General features: G+C 37.3%; 1 protein-coding gene across 2 annotated transcripts in view; it reads right to left on the reverse strand.

The window, feature by feature from the left end:
* Positions 1-2,828: 2,828 nt before the first annotated feature.
* The window catches only part of TTC33 (tetratricopeptide repeat domain 33), a 43,913-nt gene continuing 27,666 nt past the window's right edge, over positions 2,829-19,075 (reverse strand). Inside the window, exons 4-5 of one of the 2 annotated variants that reach the window (XM_021551507.4) lie at positions 14,671-14,802; positions 2,829-6,161 (exon numbers count right to left, since the gene is read on the reverse strand). In XM_021551507.4, coding sequence (XP_021407182.1) covers positions 5,811-6,161; positions 14,671-14,802 — 483 coding nt within the window. In that variant the 3' untranslated portion in view covers positions 2,829-5,810. The remainder of the gene's footprint in view (positions 6,162-14,670; positions 14,803-19,075) is intronic. The other variant, XM_085566650.1, reaches the window with a different exon arrangement.

Raw genomic sequence — 19,075 nt, forward strand, 5'->3', positions numbered from 1 at the left:
TGACAGAATTAAGGATCTATAGTGTTTTAGTATTTAAAAGGGATTCACTGTTTTTAAAATTACTTCATTAACATACTTTTATTACTCCTTGTCATCATTACTGATGAGAACTGCACATGGTCTAAAAGAGCTTTAAGCAAGAATAGATCATCTTAAGTAGCTTCCTTTAGCAAACACAACAGGCCTGAGGTCCTCCTCCTGCCCCCAGCATTCGCAACGTGTCAGTAGTGGACTAGACTCATTATCAACATGAACTCCCTCAGAAATGAATTCCATGATTTTCAAACAGCCCACAAAATCTCCTGAGCAAATACTGGATTTGCTGGCAGTGCACAAAGGCAAAATCGGAGCACTTCAGTTGTCTTGTTGCAAACACAGATGAGTATTCAGGAGCAGTTGGGCAGAAGGACTGGGCAAGTGTGCCTTTTTTAGGGTGACAGTAGAGACATCTCTCTCACCTGCCTTAGAGTCCCACTCAGGTTTAGCTCCTTCTTACAATGCTGACCAGAGGCACATTATAAGGAATGAACAACATTCCTTGGCCTCTCTGAGCTTAACAAGTCTAAAATGAGGCTACAAGTTTGAAGAGTCTAATTTGCTATATGGAGGCTAAAAGGTTATTTTCTTGCTAGGTATTATGAGTAGTTTCAATGTATACAAAAGGGTTTCCTTTCTCACACAAAAATATCTCCCCTATCTCACCTATCTCCCCTATCTCTACCCCAGAGTTCCATGTTCTCTCAGAACGGCCTTTCACATCACCATCGACATTCTCCAGTCCTCCATGTTTACAGAAAATGTACTGCTTCAAAAATTTCTCATACTAAACTTGTATCTCTCAAATTCTGTCCACCCTGCTAGTCCTGTGACCAGCAGTCTCCCTCCCTCCCTTCCAGCAGTCCATCCTGCCCGCACATCCCAGATCACGGCTTTGCTGAACCCTTTACAGACACTGCTAGACCTCCAGCCCCACAACCACACCCCAAACCCCAGCCCTAACTCAATTTAAGCCCCTGTCCTGTGGCAGGGCTTGGAGGTTCCACCCACCGCAGGCAGGATGAGAGCCGGTATCTGTGCCAGACAGTGGTTTCTGTGAAGATCTGTAGATTAGTTTGAATCTCTGATCCATGGTAAGTTAGCCTTATGAACGGTTAAGGGTGTAGGGTGTACTGTCAGAGGGCTTGGGCTGTTTTAAATCAGGCTCACACATTCCTGCTGTCGGGAACACCAGTGCTGCCTGACCCGAACTGGCATTACAGGCCCAGTGCCAATGCCCAGGATCTGCTGTCTTCAAATGGCACAGCCAACATCCTAAGTGAGGAAGCTTTTGAGGTTTTATTTTTGCTGTCAGACACAACAGCAAACCTGGTCCACTTAAGGCAGATTTACTATTAAAGGTAGCAAATAACACCAGGCCTTTGCACCCCAGGCTCTCTTGTTGGCCTGCCAGCTTTACAGATCTAGAAACTCAGTGAATCTCCTGCTTTGTGAAACCAAAGCTCAATTCCTTCACCTAATATTTCCCTTTGATCATTTTTCCTTTACAACCCTTACAGCTCCTAGCCTTGTGGCTCTTAGGAAATCAGCCCTGATTTCCTAACAGCCTGAATCCTGCCGGGCAGCACACCTGGCAGGATTCAGCAGTCACCCATGCCCATCAGCCCCTCTGGAGATACCAGCCCAGGGACTCCAGCACATCTTGGAACACCATATTAATATAACAGTGACCTACAGTAAACACATAGCACCTGCAACCTGTCAACAAACCAAGCCCACGTTTCTGCTTTCCTGTGCCCCAGTCCTAACTACAGTCATTATAGTTTTATAGCAATTCTGTGAACTCAAAATAAAGATAGCATCTCAATGCTAGTATTTTACCTCCTCTCCCTTGGTTTTAGGATTGGGAGGGAACTTACCTTGTGTGGGTAAGCAAGTTTCCAGTGCTACCTCTCTGATCTTGATCTCTAAACCCAGAGTAAACTCCATTTGCTTTCTATCCCTCTCCATGACTACTTTTAAAATACAGTGTCTTATGGTATTACCAAGAGTCACTGTTGTTGTGTTATCCAATCTTGATTCCTTTTTTATCCTCCAGTACTGTCAGAAAGGATTTATTTCTCTCTCAGTACATTTAAGGTTTTAAAAGGTAATTATCTCCATCTATCAGAGAGGAAGTCACATGCTCAGTTTCAGCATTTGAGGTTAAATGCCAGTCAGTCACCTTGAGCTTCCTTTGTAGTCAAGGGAAATAATTAGGCACCTTGGGAGGCTGATTCGACTCATTCTGATACTTATCTAACAAGGCATATGAGTGGCCCTGTGAGGCTGTGTATTTCTTTCCACTGGATACAAAGGGACTCAAAGGGAAAAATATATCTGAATGTTTAACTGTAGATTTTTTTAATCAAGCAAAATGAATCCATCTAACCCAGTGTTGTTCTTGTTCTTTCCTCTTGAATGCAACAGTTTAGCATTTTAATATGTGATTCATATGGAAGGCAAACACATGAAAGCTGCTGCTATCACTGCCACTAATGTTAATGGAAGACAATAAAATCATTTTCTAATGTCGAAGAGGGAGTGTATTTCACTAATATCCTGTTTGGATAATATCTCCTTTTGCTCCATCTCATGTGGACATCCCTGAAAGGTTTAAAAGCTCTGAGCATCACCTTTTGTTAAATATTTTTCCCCAAGATATATTTTCTTTTTTACTAAAATAAATTAACATGTTCACCAGAGACAAAAGCCAATTATTAAATGAGGAACATTCCGGAATGGGAAATAATACTTATTTTTGTTATAACCCAAAGAATAAACAGCATCACTAAGCAGCAGAAGTCAGTATTTTATTCAAACCACAAACTGATCCAGAAAATTACATACATGCAAAACATGGCATGCTGTACAAAAACAATGTTGTAATCATCAATATCTGAACTTCTCCCCAGTTTGAAAAGAGTGTCCCAGGAACTTAACTGCTTTACAAAACACTGGCAATACCTAGTTCTGACAATACCTAGAATTCATAACCTAATCTAATTAGAAGGAAAACACATTTAGTACATGAGATGGAAACCACCAGCCCTCGAGCCCGGCACAGCCTGATGGTGCTGATGTACACCCCTCCAGCAGTCTGGCCCTGCAGTGTTAAGTCAATAGGAACTTTGTGAATCATTTCAGTGGAAAAAGATTCTGTGATAACACAGGCCTCTGAGAGAAGGGCAGCAGTCCTTCCTGTATGAGTAAAGACAGAACACTGATGCAATTACAAAGCCCAAAGAAAGAAAAGATGAGGTGGATGCAGCCAAGCTCCTTCAAAATGAAAATGTACCCTAGAACATTTCACACATCTTGTTTTCCAGCCAGAGAAGATCTCTTCTTTGAAGAAATCTGTCCAAATCCCTCTCATGCTAACTCTTCCTATGGCTGACCAGATTGAGTTGATAGGAGAAAGATTCAGAAATCCTTCAAATCTAAAAATTTGAACGATCAAACCGTATTTTAATGAGGTGCCTATCCAGTAAGCATTTTAAATCATTCTGAACTTAATGAAGAAATAAAAATGTAGCATGATGATGTTTTACATTTCTTAATGTATTTATGCCACTGTAGTTTTATTATTTGGAATACTCAGAAGATAGCAAAAGGTGTGATTTTGTCTGAATGCGTGGTCATGCAAGCACAGATCTAAAAATTCACAAATACAAAAAACATTCAGGGAGAATCTTGCAAAAATTAATTAAAACTTAGTACAACAGGGCAATTAAGTATTTTTTAAAAACTGTGTTTATCTTCTTAAATACATTCTGATATCAGATAAACAGAAAGTACTACTTCAGATAGCTTTTCAGCAATGCATTTTCCACTGCAAAAACATTATACTTCTCAAGCAACATTATTTTCTTTTAAAATGCATTATTTTGAAATTAGAAATCAGACTTGGAAAGTGCAGAGATTACTGATTGCAGAAGTTTCATTTGTATACAAAACTATCTATTATCATATAAAATTTTATCAAAATCATGTACAAATTACATGTTCCCAAACTGAATTCTTCAGAATTCCTCGGTGGACCATTTTTTCCAATAATTTTCGGATATGATCATCTCTACCATGTCTCCAAGACAATAAAATAAAAGCACTCTCAGCACAGAGCACATGAAAGAAATAGCTTGATTTAATTTCTTTGAAATGCCTGTGTGAGGAACCAATTGCCACCTCCCCCTGAAAAAAAAGCAACATTAAAAAAAAATTTCCTAAGGTATGCCTCATTGCCCACCTCTGCATCCAAAATCAAAAAAGGACAAAAAGGAAGACTCCAACAGTGCTGTCCTGGAAAACTGTTTTTTTTTCCCTAAGAGCATACTTTTAATGGGAGGTCATAAAAATTAGGAAAAGCAAATTGATTCCCTTTATCAGACTAGCCTCAATAGGAAAAAAAAAAAACCCAAATACGATACAATTCAGCCATATCTTCTACACCCACCATTCTACTTTTGGTGATGTCTCTAGCAGAGCACACAAGACAAGGAAAGGCCAGTTTCAGTCAAAAACAGTGTTCTTTCTTCTGGTGAAATATTTAGTTGTAACTAAGCATTCAGGGCCTTGGTTGGTAAAAATTTCCTTTCATCTAATCAGAAAGTGTTTAACCCACTCACTGAGGAAAGCAACATGAAGGTTTCTACTTGATTTGGCTACAAATCAGATCTGTCACACACAGACATACAAAATAATAATCCATCCCTGCTTCACAGGAAAATTTCTCATAGAACAAATAATCTTAATGAAAACAAAGACTGTCAATACCAGAAAACAGTTCAGACTTTTACTGGAAGAAAAATAATGTTAATTAATAGTGACTGAAGTAATTTTTAAACATTCCTTCTTTTGTGCTGGTTTTGGCTGGGATAGATTTAATTTTCTTCAGAGTTTCAAGTAGGGGGCTACATTTTGATTTTGTGCTGGCAAGTGTTGATAACACAAGTTGTTTTCATTATTGCTGAGCAATGCTTGCACCAGGTCAAGACCTTTTCCTGCTCCTCACCCCAACCCACCAGTGAGAAGATGGGCTACACAAGAAGCTGGAGGAGACAAGCCAGAACAGCTGATTCCAACTGACGACAGGGATATTCAATCTCACAGCACAATACACAGAACTGAGGAAAGGAGGTAGGGGAAGGGAGGATATTCTGCATGTCTTCCCAAGTCACACATCATGTAGCCTTGCTTCCCTGGGGATTGCTGAACACCTGCCTTCCCATGGGAACTGCTGGGTGAATCTCATGTTTTCCCTTGCTTGCATGTGCAGCTTTTGCTTTCCCTATTAGGCTGTATCCATCTCAGCCCACAAGCTTTTTCACTTTTACTCTTCCAATTCTCCCCCCCATTCCACCAGGAGGCAGTCAGCTGTTTGGGGCTGAGTTGCCAGCTGGGGATAAACCATAGAACTTTTACAGTTTAAATAAAACTTTCCTAATATTGGGAAAATATACACATTAACTCATAAAATTATGAAATACACAAAGATGAAAGCAGCTGTTAGAATGCAGTTAAGCATTTCAACATTACATTTGTTTGTAAGAATTTAGAATTTTTAGAATCAACTCTTGGCTTTCTTTTTGCAAGTACAGATGGAAAAACAACTCAGTCATTGCTTTTTTACTTAAGAAAAATAACTTCAATTTTTAAACTTTTTTAGGCTATCCTACCATTTAATAAAAAAAAAAAAGAACAAGCACAAAGCAAGCAAAATACAATAAGTAACAGCAGTTCTTAAAACTATGGGTATGCCAACCCATGAGGCTGTCCTACCGGGCCCTGATGAAAAGGGTTTCATCAGGAGTTGCAGGACAATTGTCCTGCTCAGTAACAGTCTCTACTGTGCCTGAAGCAGACACAATCACCATAGTTTTAGCTGCTGAAAGAGCTTTCTCCTTCTCTGCAATGGCAGCACAGACTGCCACAATTTCATCACTTTCAAAGTCATAGTCTGGGATTGACTCTTGTACAAGCTCTTCTCCTTTTGCCAGTCCTTGCACTGACTCAGTCTTTGTGGCCTTCTGCTGTTCCTGTAGTTTTCTTGCCCAGGAAAGGTCTTCTTTCCATACTTCTGGGTTCATTGGAAAGATGTGTAAGGATACCTGGAAGCTACGGATTGCCTAGAAGCAGAACAAGGAAGAAACAAAGATGGGACTCTTTCAAGCCTACCTTATTCATAAAAATTGACAACAACAAAAAAATTATATATTTAATTTGAGCAAAGCCAAAAGATGTTTTTATTCCCATCTTTATTGGAGCAATCTTCCCTCATCTTGGTTCAATAGCAGCCTCACCCCCAAACAATTGTGTCTGAAAAGACAAAAATGCATGAATAAACTAGGTACTTGGCAACAAGGGCACAAATAAAGAGTTCAAATATAAAAAAACAATGTTGTTATTAAAAAAGTAATAGGAAAAACAATTTTTTGGATGGTTTCCTATTCCACTTTTCTCTCATCATCCGATATAAGTAAAGATAAAAGCAGACAGATATGGTTTAAAGAAATACAGAAAATGGATGACTGGAATTTGAAGTATCACTGGTATTGCTGTCTTTAAATTAGAATGTAGTCATTTCACATGCAGATCTACACTACACTGAAACTAGCCACATGGTAAAGAGTCTCTGTAATAGGCATGTGGTTATAAAAACACATAAATAAATGCGCAGAAGGAGCCAAATGAACTCCAAACTTCAAGAGCTGCTCTAAGAAAGAGCTTCTATAACCTCATAAACAACATAATATTAGTAGAAGTAAGTGTAGTTAGTGATGCTTCTCCTTTCTTAAGAGTTCAGCTGGGAAAATACAAATACAAATCCTCAACAGAGAAACTGTGAAATTGAAGACAAAGAAGTGTGACCATCTAAAATAAGGTTGCTACAATACTAGAAAACTAGAAAACAGCTACACCAAGAATTACAGCTGTATTTGTCTTGTAGTTATCTTAACAGTGGTCAAGGCTGAACCTACCTCCTCAAACTTAGGTACATGTACACAAAAGCATGAGTGTATTTCACATTTATGACTGTGCAGTCAGTTATGAAAATGGGTCACCTTAGTAACCAAACTCTTTTATTACATTTACAGAAGCTTTCCTGTAAGATGGGAAAACTGTGATGATATGGATTGGTATGATATTTGGGAAGGGTTCTCACAACTTGAATATTAAAATCTTAAAGACATGGTAAACCACAGTTTACATATTCTGTTGTAGTTTATAATATATTATAAATAGTTTATAATGTATTATAAGTAGTTTATAATATATCAGATAATATATTTATACTGGATTATGCCAATTAATTTGGAAAATCACAAGTTTTCTTCTGCATTGACAGAAATTGATAGTTCATCCTTCTGATGGCACAGATGAATATATGGACTCCGTATGATGGGAACTCAGAAGGCAGAGATACAAAATCAGATTTAAGAAATGCTGCCTATGCTATCAGTATTACTGCTGTTGTAAAAAGCAGCCTTTTAATCCCAGATAGAAAAAAAAAGCTTGATTGCTGGTCCACAGACAGCTCTGACATGCAGGAGCATGCTGAACTTTAAACAAAAGAAGAACTGAAGTTTAGTTCTTGTAAAACAGTGTTACTTTATTCAACTTTGCTAGCTTTTAATTTTCAGGGACACATGAACAGCAAGTAAACACTAAATGCTAATTTTCGTATATCTGCTGAAAACAAAATATAAACAAACACCATTTGCTTTTAAGCTTTCCAAGAAAGAGGTCCCCTAATTAAAACCTGTCTATATAGTTATGTTTATGCACAATAAGCGTCAAAGTTGCTTTGATGATTCATACAATACAGCATAAAAAGATCATCTTAGTAAATCTATTAGAAAAGAGTTTTTGTGCTTGACATTTTTATAAAGAAATAACAAAATTATAAAGTAAATTTTTAAGTGCTGCAAAAGATCAGTGGGATTAATTTTAAAGCAGTAATGTAAAACTGAAAAATACACACTTGTCATGCATTTAAAATTTTATGCTGCCACTGGAACAGTGCCCAAAGCCATTCATTTATATTATGACAAAAGAAAAGAACAGTGGTACTTTTAACTCTTCCCCTAATGGAGATGTAAATATTCTTCTCCAATTTCTTGTTGTACTTAGGAAAACACAGTGACACTACATAAAACAGGTATTTCTAGCCTCATTATAAAGAGGAGCTGTAATTTTAGAGACCCTACATATAAGGACTACAGGACTTTTTATCAGTATAGTCATGTATTTGCTTTTGCTTCTGTAAGGAAATGCAATGTAAAACCTTCTGCAAGACATTCTTTGTTGTGGAATTACAGTATTTGAAATATCTGTATTTTTGAAGTACTTTACATTTTGTCTCACTATAAATAGTATTCTGCAGCAAACAGTCTTCCATTTGTCCCATGAGTAGGGTCTCCTCTGCTGGTCTGCATAGCCTTCAGAACCCCCCACAAAAGCCAGAATTTTAAGAGCTGTATCTGCTACCAAAGTATGTGGTAGACCTTTATATTACACTAGGCAGACACTTTCTGACCTGTTTCAAAGGACGTCTACTGGTAAAGTAAGTAATCTTTTTCTGTGTTAAATGATCTATAATATGGACAATTTCTGTGTGCTTTTACAGCACTCAGCATAGTCCTTGGGCATGCTGATGAATGAAAAGATGGACGGGCCCTGGCCATGGCACTCACAGCCCAGAGAGCCAAACGTGTCCTGGGCTGCATCCAGAGCCCCGTGGGCAGCAGGGGAGGGAGGGGATTCTGCCCCTCTGCTCTGCTCTGCTGAGACCCATCTGGAGAACTGCATCCAGCCCTGGGCTCCCAGCACGGGAGGGACAGGGACCTGCTGGAGTCAGCCCAGAGGAAGCAGCAAATAGGATCAGGGGCCTGGAGCACAACTCCTGTGAGGACACTTTGAGAGCCTTGGGGCTATTGAGCCTGGAGAGAGAAGGGTTCACTGACACCTCACAACAGCCTCCAAGTACCTGCAAGGACCCACAGAAGAGCTGGAGAAGGACTTCTACAAGGACATGCAGTGATAGAACAAGGGATAATGCCTATAAACTGAAAAAAGGGTAGATTCAGGCTAGATATAAGGAAGATACTATTTACAGTGATTTACTGAGATGTTGTAACAGGTTGCCCAGAGAGATGGTTAATGCCCCATCCCTGGAAGCCTTTAAGGTCAGGCTGGACAGGGCCCTGAGCAAGTGCTGGTCTAGCTGAAGATGCCCTCGCTGATTGCAGGGGGTTGGACTAGAGGACTTTTACAGGTCCCTTCCAAACCAAAGCTTTCTATGATTCTATGACAATATATTACTGGAATTTGAGTCTTATTTTTGTACTACTCACCACGAACATAACTAATTTTTACAGAAGCATTTATCACAGTAATGTAAAAAATAGAGAAATAAGACATTTTCGTATACTTAAAGACTCTTCATAATATTTCTCTCCTTCAAACAAGAATATATTCAAACAAGGTATATTCACTCTAGTTTAATAGCTTCTATAGTTAATCTGACTGGCAGATTTTTTTAAATTTATTTTTTTTACTTTAAACTGTCATCTTGAACTTTTCTGTGTAATTTTCTGTTCAGATTATTTCTGCTTTTCAATAAAAAATTTTTCTCTGGAAATTTCATCAAAAGTAACTCTAGTGTCTTACAAAATGAAGTGAACACAGTATTTTGCACTTCTTATATTTCCAAAACCATTTTATTCAAAGGTTCTGGAGATCTCCTGTTCTGGAGAAAGTACTTGAAATACAGTAATTTTCCAGATGTAAAAGACTATTTTTGCCTTATGCTTATTGGGATTTGGTTAAATTACAACTGTATAAGAGTCTTTGTTTTCATCTGGTAGATGTGAGTGAGATATCCCCACTTCCACAACTTCCTTCTTCTATCTTTGAAGAAGTTTGTATCCTCCTGTACTTTCTTTTGCTTCAGTGACAGATTTCACAGATGTCATTTTGCACCAATTCATTTCCTCACAGTCCTCTTTCCTCGCATCTACCATCCTTCTGCCCTTCCACCTAGGTGCACACCCCTGCAAGGCTGCTGCATGTTTTGCTGAATCACTGCTTCAGGCTGCCTCTACCACACAGACCTCTTACACTGTGCTCTATCAGACACAGGGATATAATCCAGGAAGACAAAGGAAACAACAACCACAAAAATCAATCCCATTCTAAAAACTGACATAGTTAGCCTATGAAAATAAAGCTTAAGTATTATCAGTACTTACCTTGCAAATCTGGAAAATCCAAGAACACATTTATTTCTTTATTACTAAATTATAGTGCCAAAATTATTACAAGAATTTAAAAACAATGGTCAAATAAACCTTGTTCAACATTCCTGTTTGTCTTATCCTGTGCATCTGATTTAGCTAAAGCTTTCAATTACAAGGTCTCAATGTTGAGAAATGCACTCCTTGAATGTCCTGAGCATCTGACAAAGGTAGGCACCAGCTAAATCAGCCACAATCACTCACAAAAAGTGAGTACCCCTGGCAGAAATGTAGCTGAAAAGGGCATTTCAACTTTTGGAGACTTGTTTGCCCTTCAGCTTTCTTGATGGAAAATAAAAATCGCCTCTGACTAGATCTGTTTGTGCATTAACAATCACTATAACAAAATATATTTATGATTTCCAACAGTGGTTGAAAAAAATATTTACTCTATAGTAGATGGAGAGGATTAACACAAAACCTTCCTGGGGATCTTAAATTACTGACTATTACTTCAATAACTCAGTAAGACTGTTTAAAGATGTTGAAAATAATTTAACAGAACCCCACTTTAAATGAAAAAGCACAGTACTTTCTCTATTAACTTAGCATTTTCTAAATACTTTGACTTTTCAGTGGAAGGCCAACCACCAATTTCCTTTTTAGTACCAAAACACTCTATGTTTCTAAATGCTAACATTTGTAACATGTTGAAAAATTATCTCAAATTCAGATTAGTTATGTTAATAAACTGCATTCCAATAGAGCACAGACATTTCTCTCTCTGGGAGTACAAAACTTCCGTCATTATCTAAAAGACCCAAAACTATTTCTTTCAAGAGAGATGAAAGGAAAGGGCTGATCTGAGGATTCATATTGTCAAGGCATGACTCTTTTGACAAAATGTTTTGTCACACTTAAAGATTGCTAAAGCAGCCCTAACTGCTTAGCAGGAATACAGGAAACAGCATCCTTCAAAACATCAAACAAAACCCACGCACAACTCATGCGTATTTACAGATCTATCCTCTCAACTTTGTGATCCTCAGTACTCCAGATTTGCCAGGGACCTAGAATGGGGTAAAGCTAAAGCCACAGAACCACAAGAGGGTGGCCAGGACCTTCTAAGGTCACCTGCTGAAGCAGGGTCACCTGAGCTGGCTGCCTATGACCATGTTGCAGGGCTGATGAATTTCTCCATGATGGTAGACTCAGTCCTTTCATTCAGTCCTTGATTTTTTTTTTTTTGTGATTAGTTTTGGTTTTTCTTTTTAATATTGCTTTTGTCTGGTTTTCTTTTTTTTTCCCCCTTGATTAATCAAAGCATGGGGCTTACCCTGTCTCACAGGAGGAACTCTTGTAATGAAGCTATTGGTGTGAAATTGTTAACTAGTTAAGATGTTATCAGCAATATAGGAAATTTAATTTGTAAAACCAAGTATTTGCAATGAAATGAGAGAAATACTGCAAGCCTGGCAATATTTCTACAGTTACTACATTCACGTTGCTGATTTACTGGTATGCTCTGCACATTGATTTGTAGAATTTAAGGAATTTCTGCCTTTACAGAAATAAAGTTTTCCTTGCTCACATTTAAGTATTACTGTTGAAATATCCTATTTATTAAATTCAGAAAAAAAAAGAGCAAAAAATTTTCATAAAAGCTAAATAAAAAGAGCCATTCTTTTTGTCACAAGTTTGACAAAAACTAAATCCAAACAAACCTTTCTTTCTTTTATTTTTACACAGCTCATAATATATATTAGAGTTGTTTGGAAGCAACATTTTAGACCTGGGAAACTTCAAATTAAAATAGAGTAATTGGTTTTTTCCCTAAGAAAAAATGCATCATTCGTTGTGAAGTAATAAAAATATTCACAACAGACCATTTGGCAGGATGTGGGTAATGAAGACAGATGTTGGTGGGGAAGAAATGAAATAAAGAAGCAGAGAAAGCAGTTCTTGAGGACAGTAATTCCTAAATCTCAAAAAAGAAAAACCCTAAAAATGCCTTGATATTTGTGCTTTATTAACTTCTCTTTGTAAAGAATATGATGGAGGGAAAAAATAGAAAATTGTTGCAATGAAAGACTAGTGGAAAAAGGATAATTATGACTTAAACTACTTGTTCTAGAAGACTCCACAAGTTCAGTAACTATGAACTAACTTCTTATTTTTAAACTCCTTCAGTTTTAGGCCCATAAGATTCCTTAAAGATCACTTGGTTAAAAAACAAATAGTGAACATTATTTGCATTTTAGAAGACCTCCCCAGCTTCTCTGCGTGTGAAAAATACTTATCAGAAGGCAATTCAATGAAATAAGGCAACAAAGTACCACAGCACAGGGAACACCACCAGGAGCTTCCACACCTCAAGCTCCCTACTCAGAGACAATCAAAAACTAAGAGGGCAAACTAGTTATGATAACCCCTCCTCTCTCCCTCTCTCTTCACCACAGTAAGGTCAATTTAACAATTACAGGAGCACCTAGAACAATGTTTCAGATGAATGAAGTGCTTTGATGCAAATCTCTGATTGTTCCCACTTAAAATGCTTTGCTTTCCATCACTGAATGGTCTCAGATACATAAACTAGATCCTTTTCTGATTAAGCTCAACAATGCATCCTAAGAAAGCACCTGAAGTGCTACTCTAAAATAAGACAAAATTAATACAATATGAACACTAGGTCCCCAGCACTCAAGATATCCAGTACCACTGGTGCTTCATGACTTGTCTATGTAGAAAAATCTCACAGGATTTGATGAATCAACCTGCTCGGTATAACTAGTACAGGTATATTACTATTTATAACTCATATTACAGCAACTATAGCATTTTTTACAGAATGGGCAATATCAATTACTTAGGATGCTTGTAGGAAATAAAATTCTAATTTTCCTGAGACTAGTGCATTTAAAATTTTCAGGCATAATTTACAGAGACAGTCTCATACTCTTAGAAGGAAAAGATCCAGACAGACCAGACCATCAATCCTAACCTTCTACACCACAAAAGCCATGGAATGTCACCACTGCTGAAATGCAGATATGCATGGATTTATATGAGATATTTCATATTATGGTACTGCACCAACAAAGGGTGCACACTGCACATCTGCAACACGCAGCCTTCATCTTCGTTTTTGTCTAACAGGACTGGAGCACCTCTCCAGTGAGGATGGAGTGAGAAAGTTGGGTCTGTTCAGCCTGGAGAAGAGAAGGTTGTGTGGAGACCTCATGGGAACCTGCCAGTATCTGAAGGGGAAATACAGGGAAGCTGGAGAGGGACTCTTCGTCAGGGACTGTAGAAACAAGGAGTTACAGGAATAAACTGAAATGGGGGAAATGCAGGTGTTAGGAAGATATTCTTTACTGTGAAAGTGATGAGAACCTGGAACAGGTTGCCCAGAGAAGCTGTGGATGCCCCATCTCTGGGAATGTTCAAGGCCAGGCTAGATGGGGTTGGAATTAGATGATGTTTAAGGTTCCCTCCAAGCCAAACCATTCTGTGACTCTAGGTTATTCACATAGTTTGCATTTGTTCTAGTTGGCTTGGGGTTTTAACACTGCGTCTTACTACGTTTTAAAAATTAATTTTGTATGAATTTTTAACCTCCATCAAAAAAAAAAAAACCTATCATTTTTTCAATTCTTGATAATTTTCAGACCAAATATTGTAACTTTGCAAAACCACTCTAAATTACCAACAAAATAAATTGTATCAAAACATCACACAGCTACTTCTATTCAAAAAACAACCAGTATCTTTTTTCATCTAAGAGGTCATGATGCAATGTTTTTTCTAATGGACCTCTGAGAATGTGTCTGAATTTGAAAGTTCACTTGTTGAGTTTTCATAAAAACTAGCAAAAAAATATTACACCACAGAAAAAAAAGATGCACTTCAGCTACTGCAGAGCATCCCTGGCTTTTTGCTCTCTTATTAAATAAAGAAGCAACCTCAGCCACCATTTGATGTCAAGGAACCAGAGGAAAGCAGGAATGAGCACATGTTATTTGCTGCATAAGCGGGACACAAGGAAAACAACAACAGAATTTTGTAAGCAGGCAGATGTAAAAACTGAGCCTGAATTATCAGATGATCCTTGGACTTCACATTATCCTCATTAAACTATGGTGAGCTGCACTGTAGCAGTACACAGAATGTAGTATGTGCAGTTATGTCAGAATAATTGTTCTATTGCATAAAGCCACCACATAAATACAGTATATGATACAAAAATCTTCAAGCTAGACTGGTCTTCCACAAGTCCAGCAACAAAACCACACAGGAAGCATGTGTGAAACACAATAAAGCAGAGGGAATACTGGAAATAATGAACTTTTTCTTTGTCTGCGTTCAAGACACCATAAGGATATACATATATAGTAGATACCAGTGCTATCTCTCCTAATCCAAGCTGGGCACGTCCCAAAGTCTGCCAAGCATCCCAGGAACGTGGGTTTCTCTGAACAGCCATTTCTGCTGCATGCACTGCTGGGAACATTTCATGTAAAGACATCAGGACCTATATCAGAAATAGAAAAAGAAGAGGAAAAAAAATAAGCAAAATTGAAAAGAAATTTAACTCTTCTGGGATTACCCATACAACAACCACTGTTTCTACAACTAAGATTCACCTTACCCAGCTTTTTTTAGTTAAAAGTTGCTTGTCTGACCTCAGATAGTCACCCAGATTAATTTCAATCCCAGCAGAGAGAAACAGGCATGCTAGAGGGTAAGTCACCCAAACTATTTAAGCAATGCTATTAGCAGTAGATTAACTGCTTCTGAAGGTGTCTCTCCTGGTCAACAAACCCCACAGCCTATAGAAGCATAACAGAATAGTCAGAAAGAGAAACACATGGAGAGCTAAACATAATAAATGTGCAAGTACTATTGAAAAACTCCTGGACGGTATTTATTCTTTTTAATAGAGAGCTGTAATCTACCAGAAACAGTCCGGTGCACATGACATAACTACAGAAACAATCCCTGTAACTCAGTATGGAAACAGACCTTTAACAATGACTGCTGTATTAAGAGAACAAGCATTCTGCATAGCCTAATTTAGACATGAAGTCATCTACATTAAGTAAGGAAAAAAGTGGTTTCTGAATGTGAAGATCTCTGTTACTCAGCAGTTACCACAGGATTATTCTCCTTGCATTGAATCTCCATAACTAAGACAATAAATCACAGTTAGCCACACACAATGTGGCTCAAAGCTTGCCTTATGTTTCCAATATCACCATGAGACTGGCACATCACCTGAAGACCTGCATCATTCTGAGATCATGATTTCAGACACCCACATGCTATGGTGATATATACCAGTGCAAGAAACAAATGACAACTGCATTCCTGCAGTATGATGAGAATGTCAACCACAAGGGTTAGACTCATGTGTGGGCAACCACTTTCATCCCAACTGACCACAACTATGATGAATAATAGAACATGTTAGGACTATTGCTGAAGTTCAAAACAGATTTATTTAACCTTACTGTTCTATGATATATTAAATAGATAAATATGAGTGTGAAGTAGAGGATTCAAATGTGATGATCTTGAGTATTTACTCTAACAAATAGTACATGCACAGCATAGAGGTGAGCAGTACACTAAGAAAAGAAGAAGAGGGAAAGGGGAAGGCAAAGATTTACTACAGAAAGCAACCCTGGACTGAAAAACCAAGAAACATCATAAGCATAGCTTCTGAATAACCCTTTGGATTGATACTTCTGCTAGTATCAATCTAGTATGACTAAATTTTTCTTAAGACTAGTCTTATGGCTTCATTTCAATTCCATTCAATGGACTGTATCTTAGAATTCAGAAGTTTCTAAAAAATCTTTAGAAAACAATCTACAGCAGTCTATCGTCTTCCTCCTTTTTCCTGCTCAACAGTTCTCAATGACTGCATTTTGTATAAAAGTCCATGATGAATGGCATGTGTTTTTCTGAAACTTTCAGATGAATTACATTTGTATGGGCATTTTCCTTTTTCTGCAGCAGATGTGGGAAGTGAATCAAACTGTTACTAGTGGATAGGTGTACATCCTACCAAGATGAAGGGATTCTGAATCTATCGGCTATCTTCTACACCAGCATCTTAATGTATTTATTCTCTCTTATAAGAGAAACAAATCCAAGTATACATTCACAGGAACATTTTTATGCATCCCAAGTACTCTGTATTTCCTACCAGTACTTTCTACTGCAAACTAATTACAAAACATCTGTTTAAGTGCTTAAAAAAATCTTTTGTAGTTTTTAATGAATTTTGCTGGTTTGTTTACTGCATTATTACTTTATTAATAAAGGCAGTTATTCCACTTCTATTTATGACTAAAGTGTGCACCAGCATCAACAGCTGCTTTAAAAATGCTCTTCCAGATCATGTAGTACTTACTTTGCTCCTAATAACTTTGGCATTAGATTCTCAAAGTACCTTCAAACAAACACATTTGAACCTATATGCATTTTCACCCAACACAGGTAGTTTTTTCAGTTATTAATAAAATGACTCAGCTACACTTGTCAGTCAGTATCATGAATATACTTATTCATGCACACTATTTTCCTACACTTTTTTTCTCAGGTGAAGAGGTCATCAAAATGAACCTACAATGGCAGACATGAATGTGTGCAGCCTTGTCTTGGGTTAGTCTACCCAAGACTCTATCATTATCACTTTAATAAACACCCCTGTATGCCACTTGGAAACTATTCTACACCCAAAAAAACACAGTGAACAAGGAATAAAAACCACTGCTAGCACAAAGATTTCCTGTGCACAGATTTGAGAAGTGGTGCTCTGGGGTACAGACACATGGGCAAGACAAAGACAAACAGGAGCCACACGTGCTGTAGCCCTGCCTTGTCACACAGCATGCCGGTCACATGCTCAGCACGCAGCCACTTCAAGTATGTGTGTACACATGTATGTGTATACACAAACACACACTCATAATATATATATATAGTGTATATATATATATATATATATATATATATATATAGTGATAATAGTGATAATACTCTATTAGAAGACATTCTTAAAATTAGGAAAAAAATTATGAAGCAAAAAGAAACATCTCAAGACTCTCACTGCACACACACACATATATATGTGTCAAAAGTGACTGGAGGGAAATGTCTTATAAAGATGTTCAGTAACTGGATTTTCAGGACTTGCTTTACCCGAATAAATTTATCCTTATTACATGCTTTAAAACAGTAACATCCATATCCTATAATAACTTAGTTTAACATATCTTTAGAAAAAGTAATACAAGAGAGATTAGAAGAATTAGAAGAACTCAGTGGCAAAAAAAACCAATGAAACATAGCAACTCTCATCAGGAGACTGACCAACTATTAGAAATCCAGGCAGCAGAGTGACCCATAGTGTTCTGCCCACAATATTTTGGAAGTGTTATGAATCTGAGTAAGTTCTGGTTTTAAATGAAGCTGAATCACTATATATAGATACCTTCCACATTCAGTGAAACTGACCCAATTCCTTTTTCCATCCAGTAACAGATTTCAAAACACAGATTAATAAAATTGATTCCACCCATAAGTAGTTTACATTTATCCACACTCCAAAACGACTACCATTGCACCACACAGAAATGCTTTATTGTAATTTAGATTTCTCAAGTTCACACTAATGTTTTGACAGTTCACTATTCTCTGTACACATCCCAATCTAAGAAAAACAAAGTTAAAATAATCAGCACTTACTAGCTGATTTGTTATAATCTAAACTAAGTCTGGTCATGTCTTAGAAACCTTGTAATTTCTTAAGTAGGAAGATTGATGGGTAGAAGTTGATATTATTTCTTAAGTTCAACATTAAGAAAGCCTTTAGAAGAGAGAGACAGTGGAATATTTCAAGATTAAGGGTTTCATATATAAAAACAAAGAAGTGATATAAATCTGAAATCCTGGTCCTGTTCAATGAATGCAAATTGAGGATGCAGCATTGAAGGAAACTAGATTCTTATAGAGCTGATGACAAAACATCCAAAAAATTACTAAAAGGAACTCAACCTGCTGGTTTACATTTGAATTTACTTGTTTCTAAAAATATATATTAAAAAACTGTATCAAGTACTTAAAAAAATCTCTCATAGTTGCATAGGTATCTGAGATCTGAAATGCAAGTGTCACGAGATAAGCAACGTGAACCAGGTGAATTCTCAGAAGTTATACTGAATAGCACCAAGTCTGGCTCCCAAGATGGTTCGTTATATAACATCACAATGTACCAAGTCCTTTGATATCCCTCTTCATCCAAAAATGACCTACATGGTCCAGTCACCGAGCATTAAGATAAAAAATCAAAGAGTATGTCAAAGTCTGCTCCTCCATCTTTGTAATTCAAATCAGCAACAAAATAATCCAGCCAATTTTTAAGAAATTCAGCCTACAAATAATTTCAAGGAGTCTTAGTGGCTGCATTAATATAGCCAGTCTTTATATATTCCTTTGAATATATTTACAATACTACTTATATTAGGTTGCTCTTGTTGAGTCTTTTTCAAAGATTTTTGCTTTTCAACAAAAATGCAGAAATAAACGGGCATAAACATTAAGCATTTACTTTCCAGCCATTGTTCTTGCAATGGGGAAGCAGCTTAGGCTGGTGATGAAGTATCAAGTACATATACTGACAGATCTTGCATGCAAAGAAAACTGCACCCCTAACCTTTCAAAAACCATAAAAATCTTTAAATGGATCAAAGAGTAGCTGAGAGCAATGGAAAAAAATCTCATCAAATTCTATGGTT

Source organism: Lonchura striata, chromosome Z (genome assembly GCF_050655825.1).
Source record: "Lonchura striata isolate lonStrDom1 chromosome Z, ASM5065582v1, whole genome shotgun sequence".
Taxonomy (NCBI): Eukaryota; Metazoa; Chordata; class Aves; order Passeriformes; family Estrildidae; genus Lonchura; species Lonchura striata.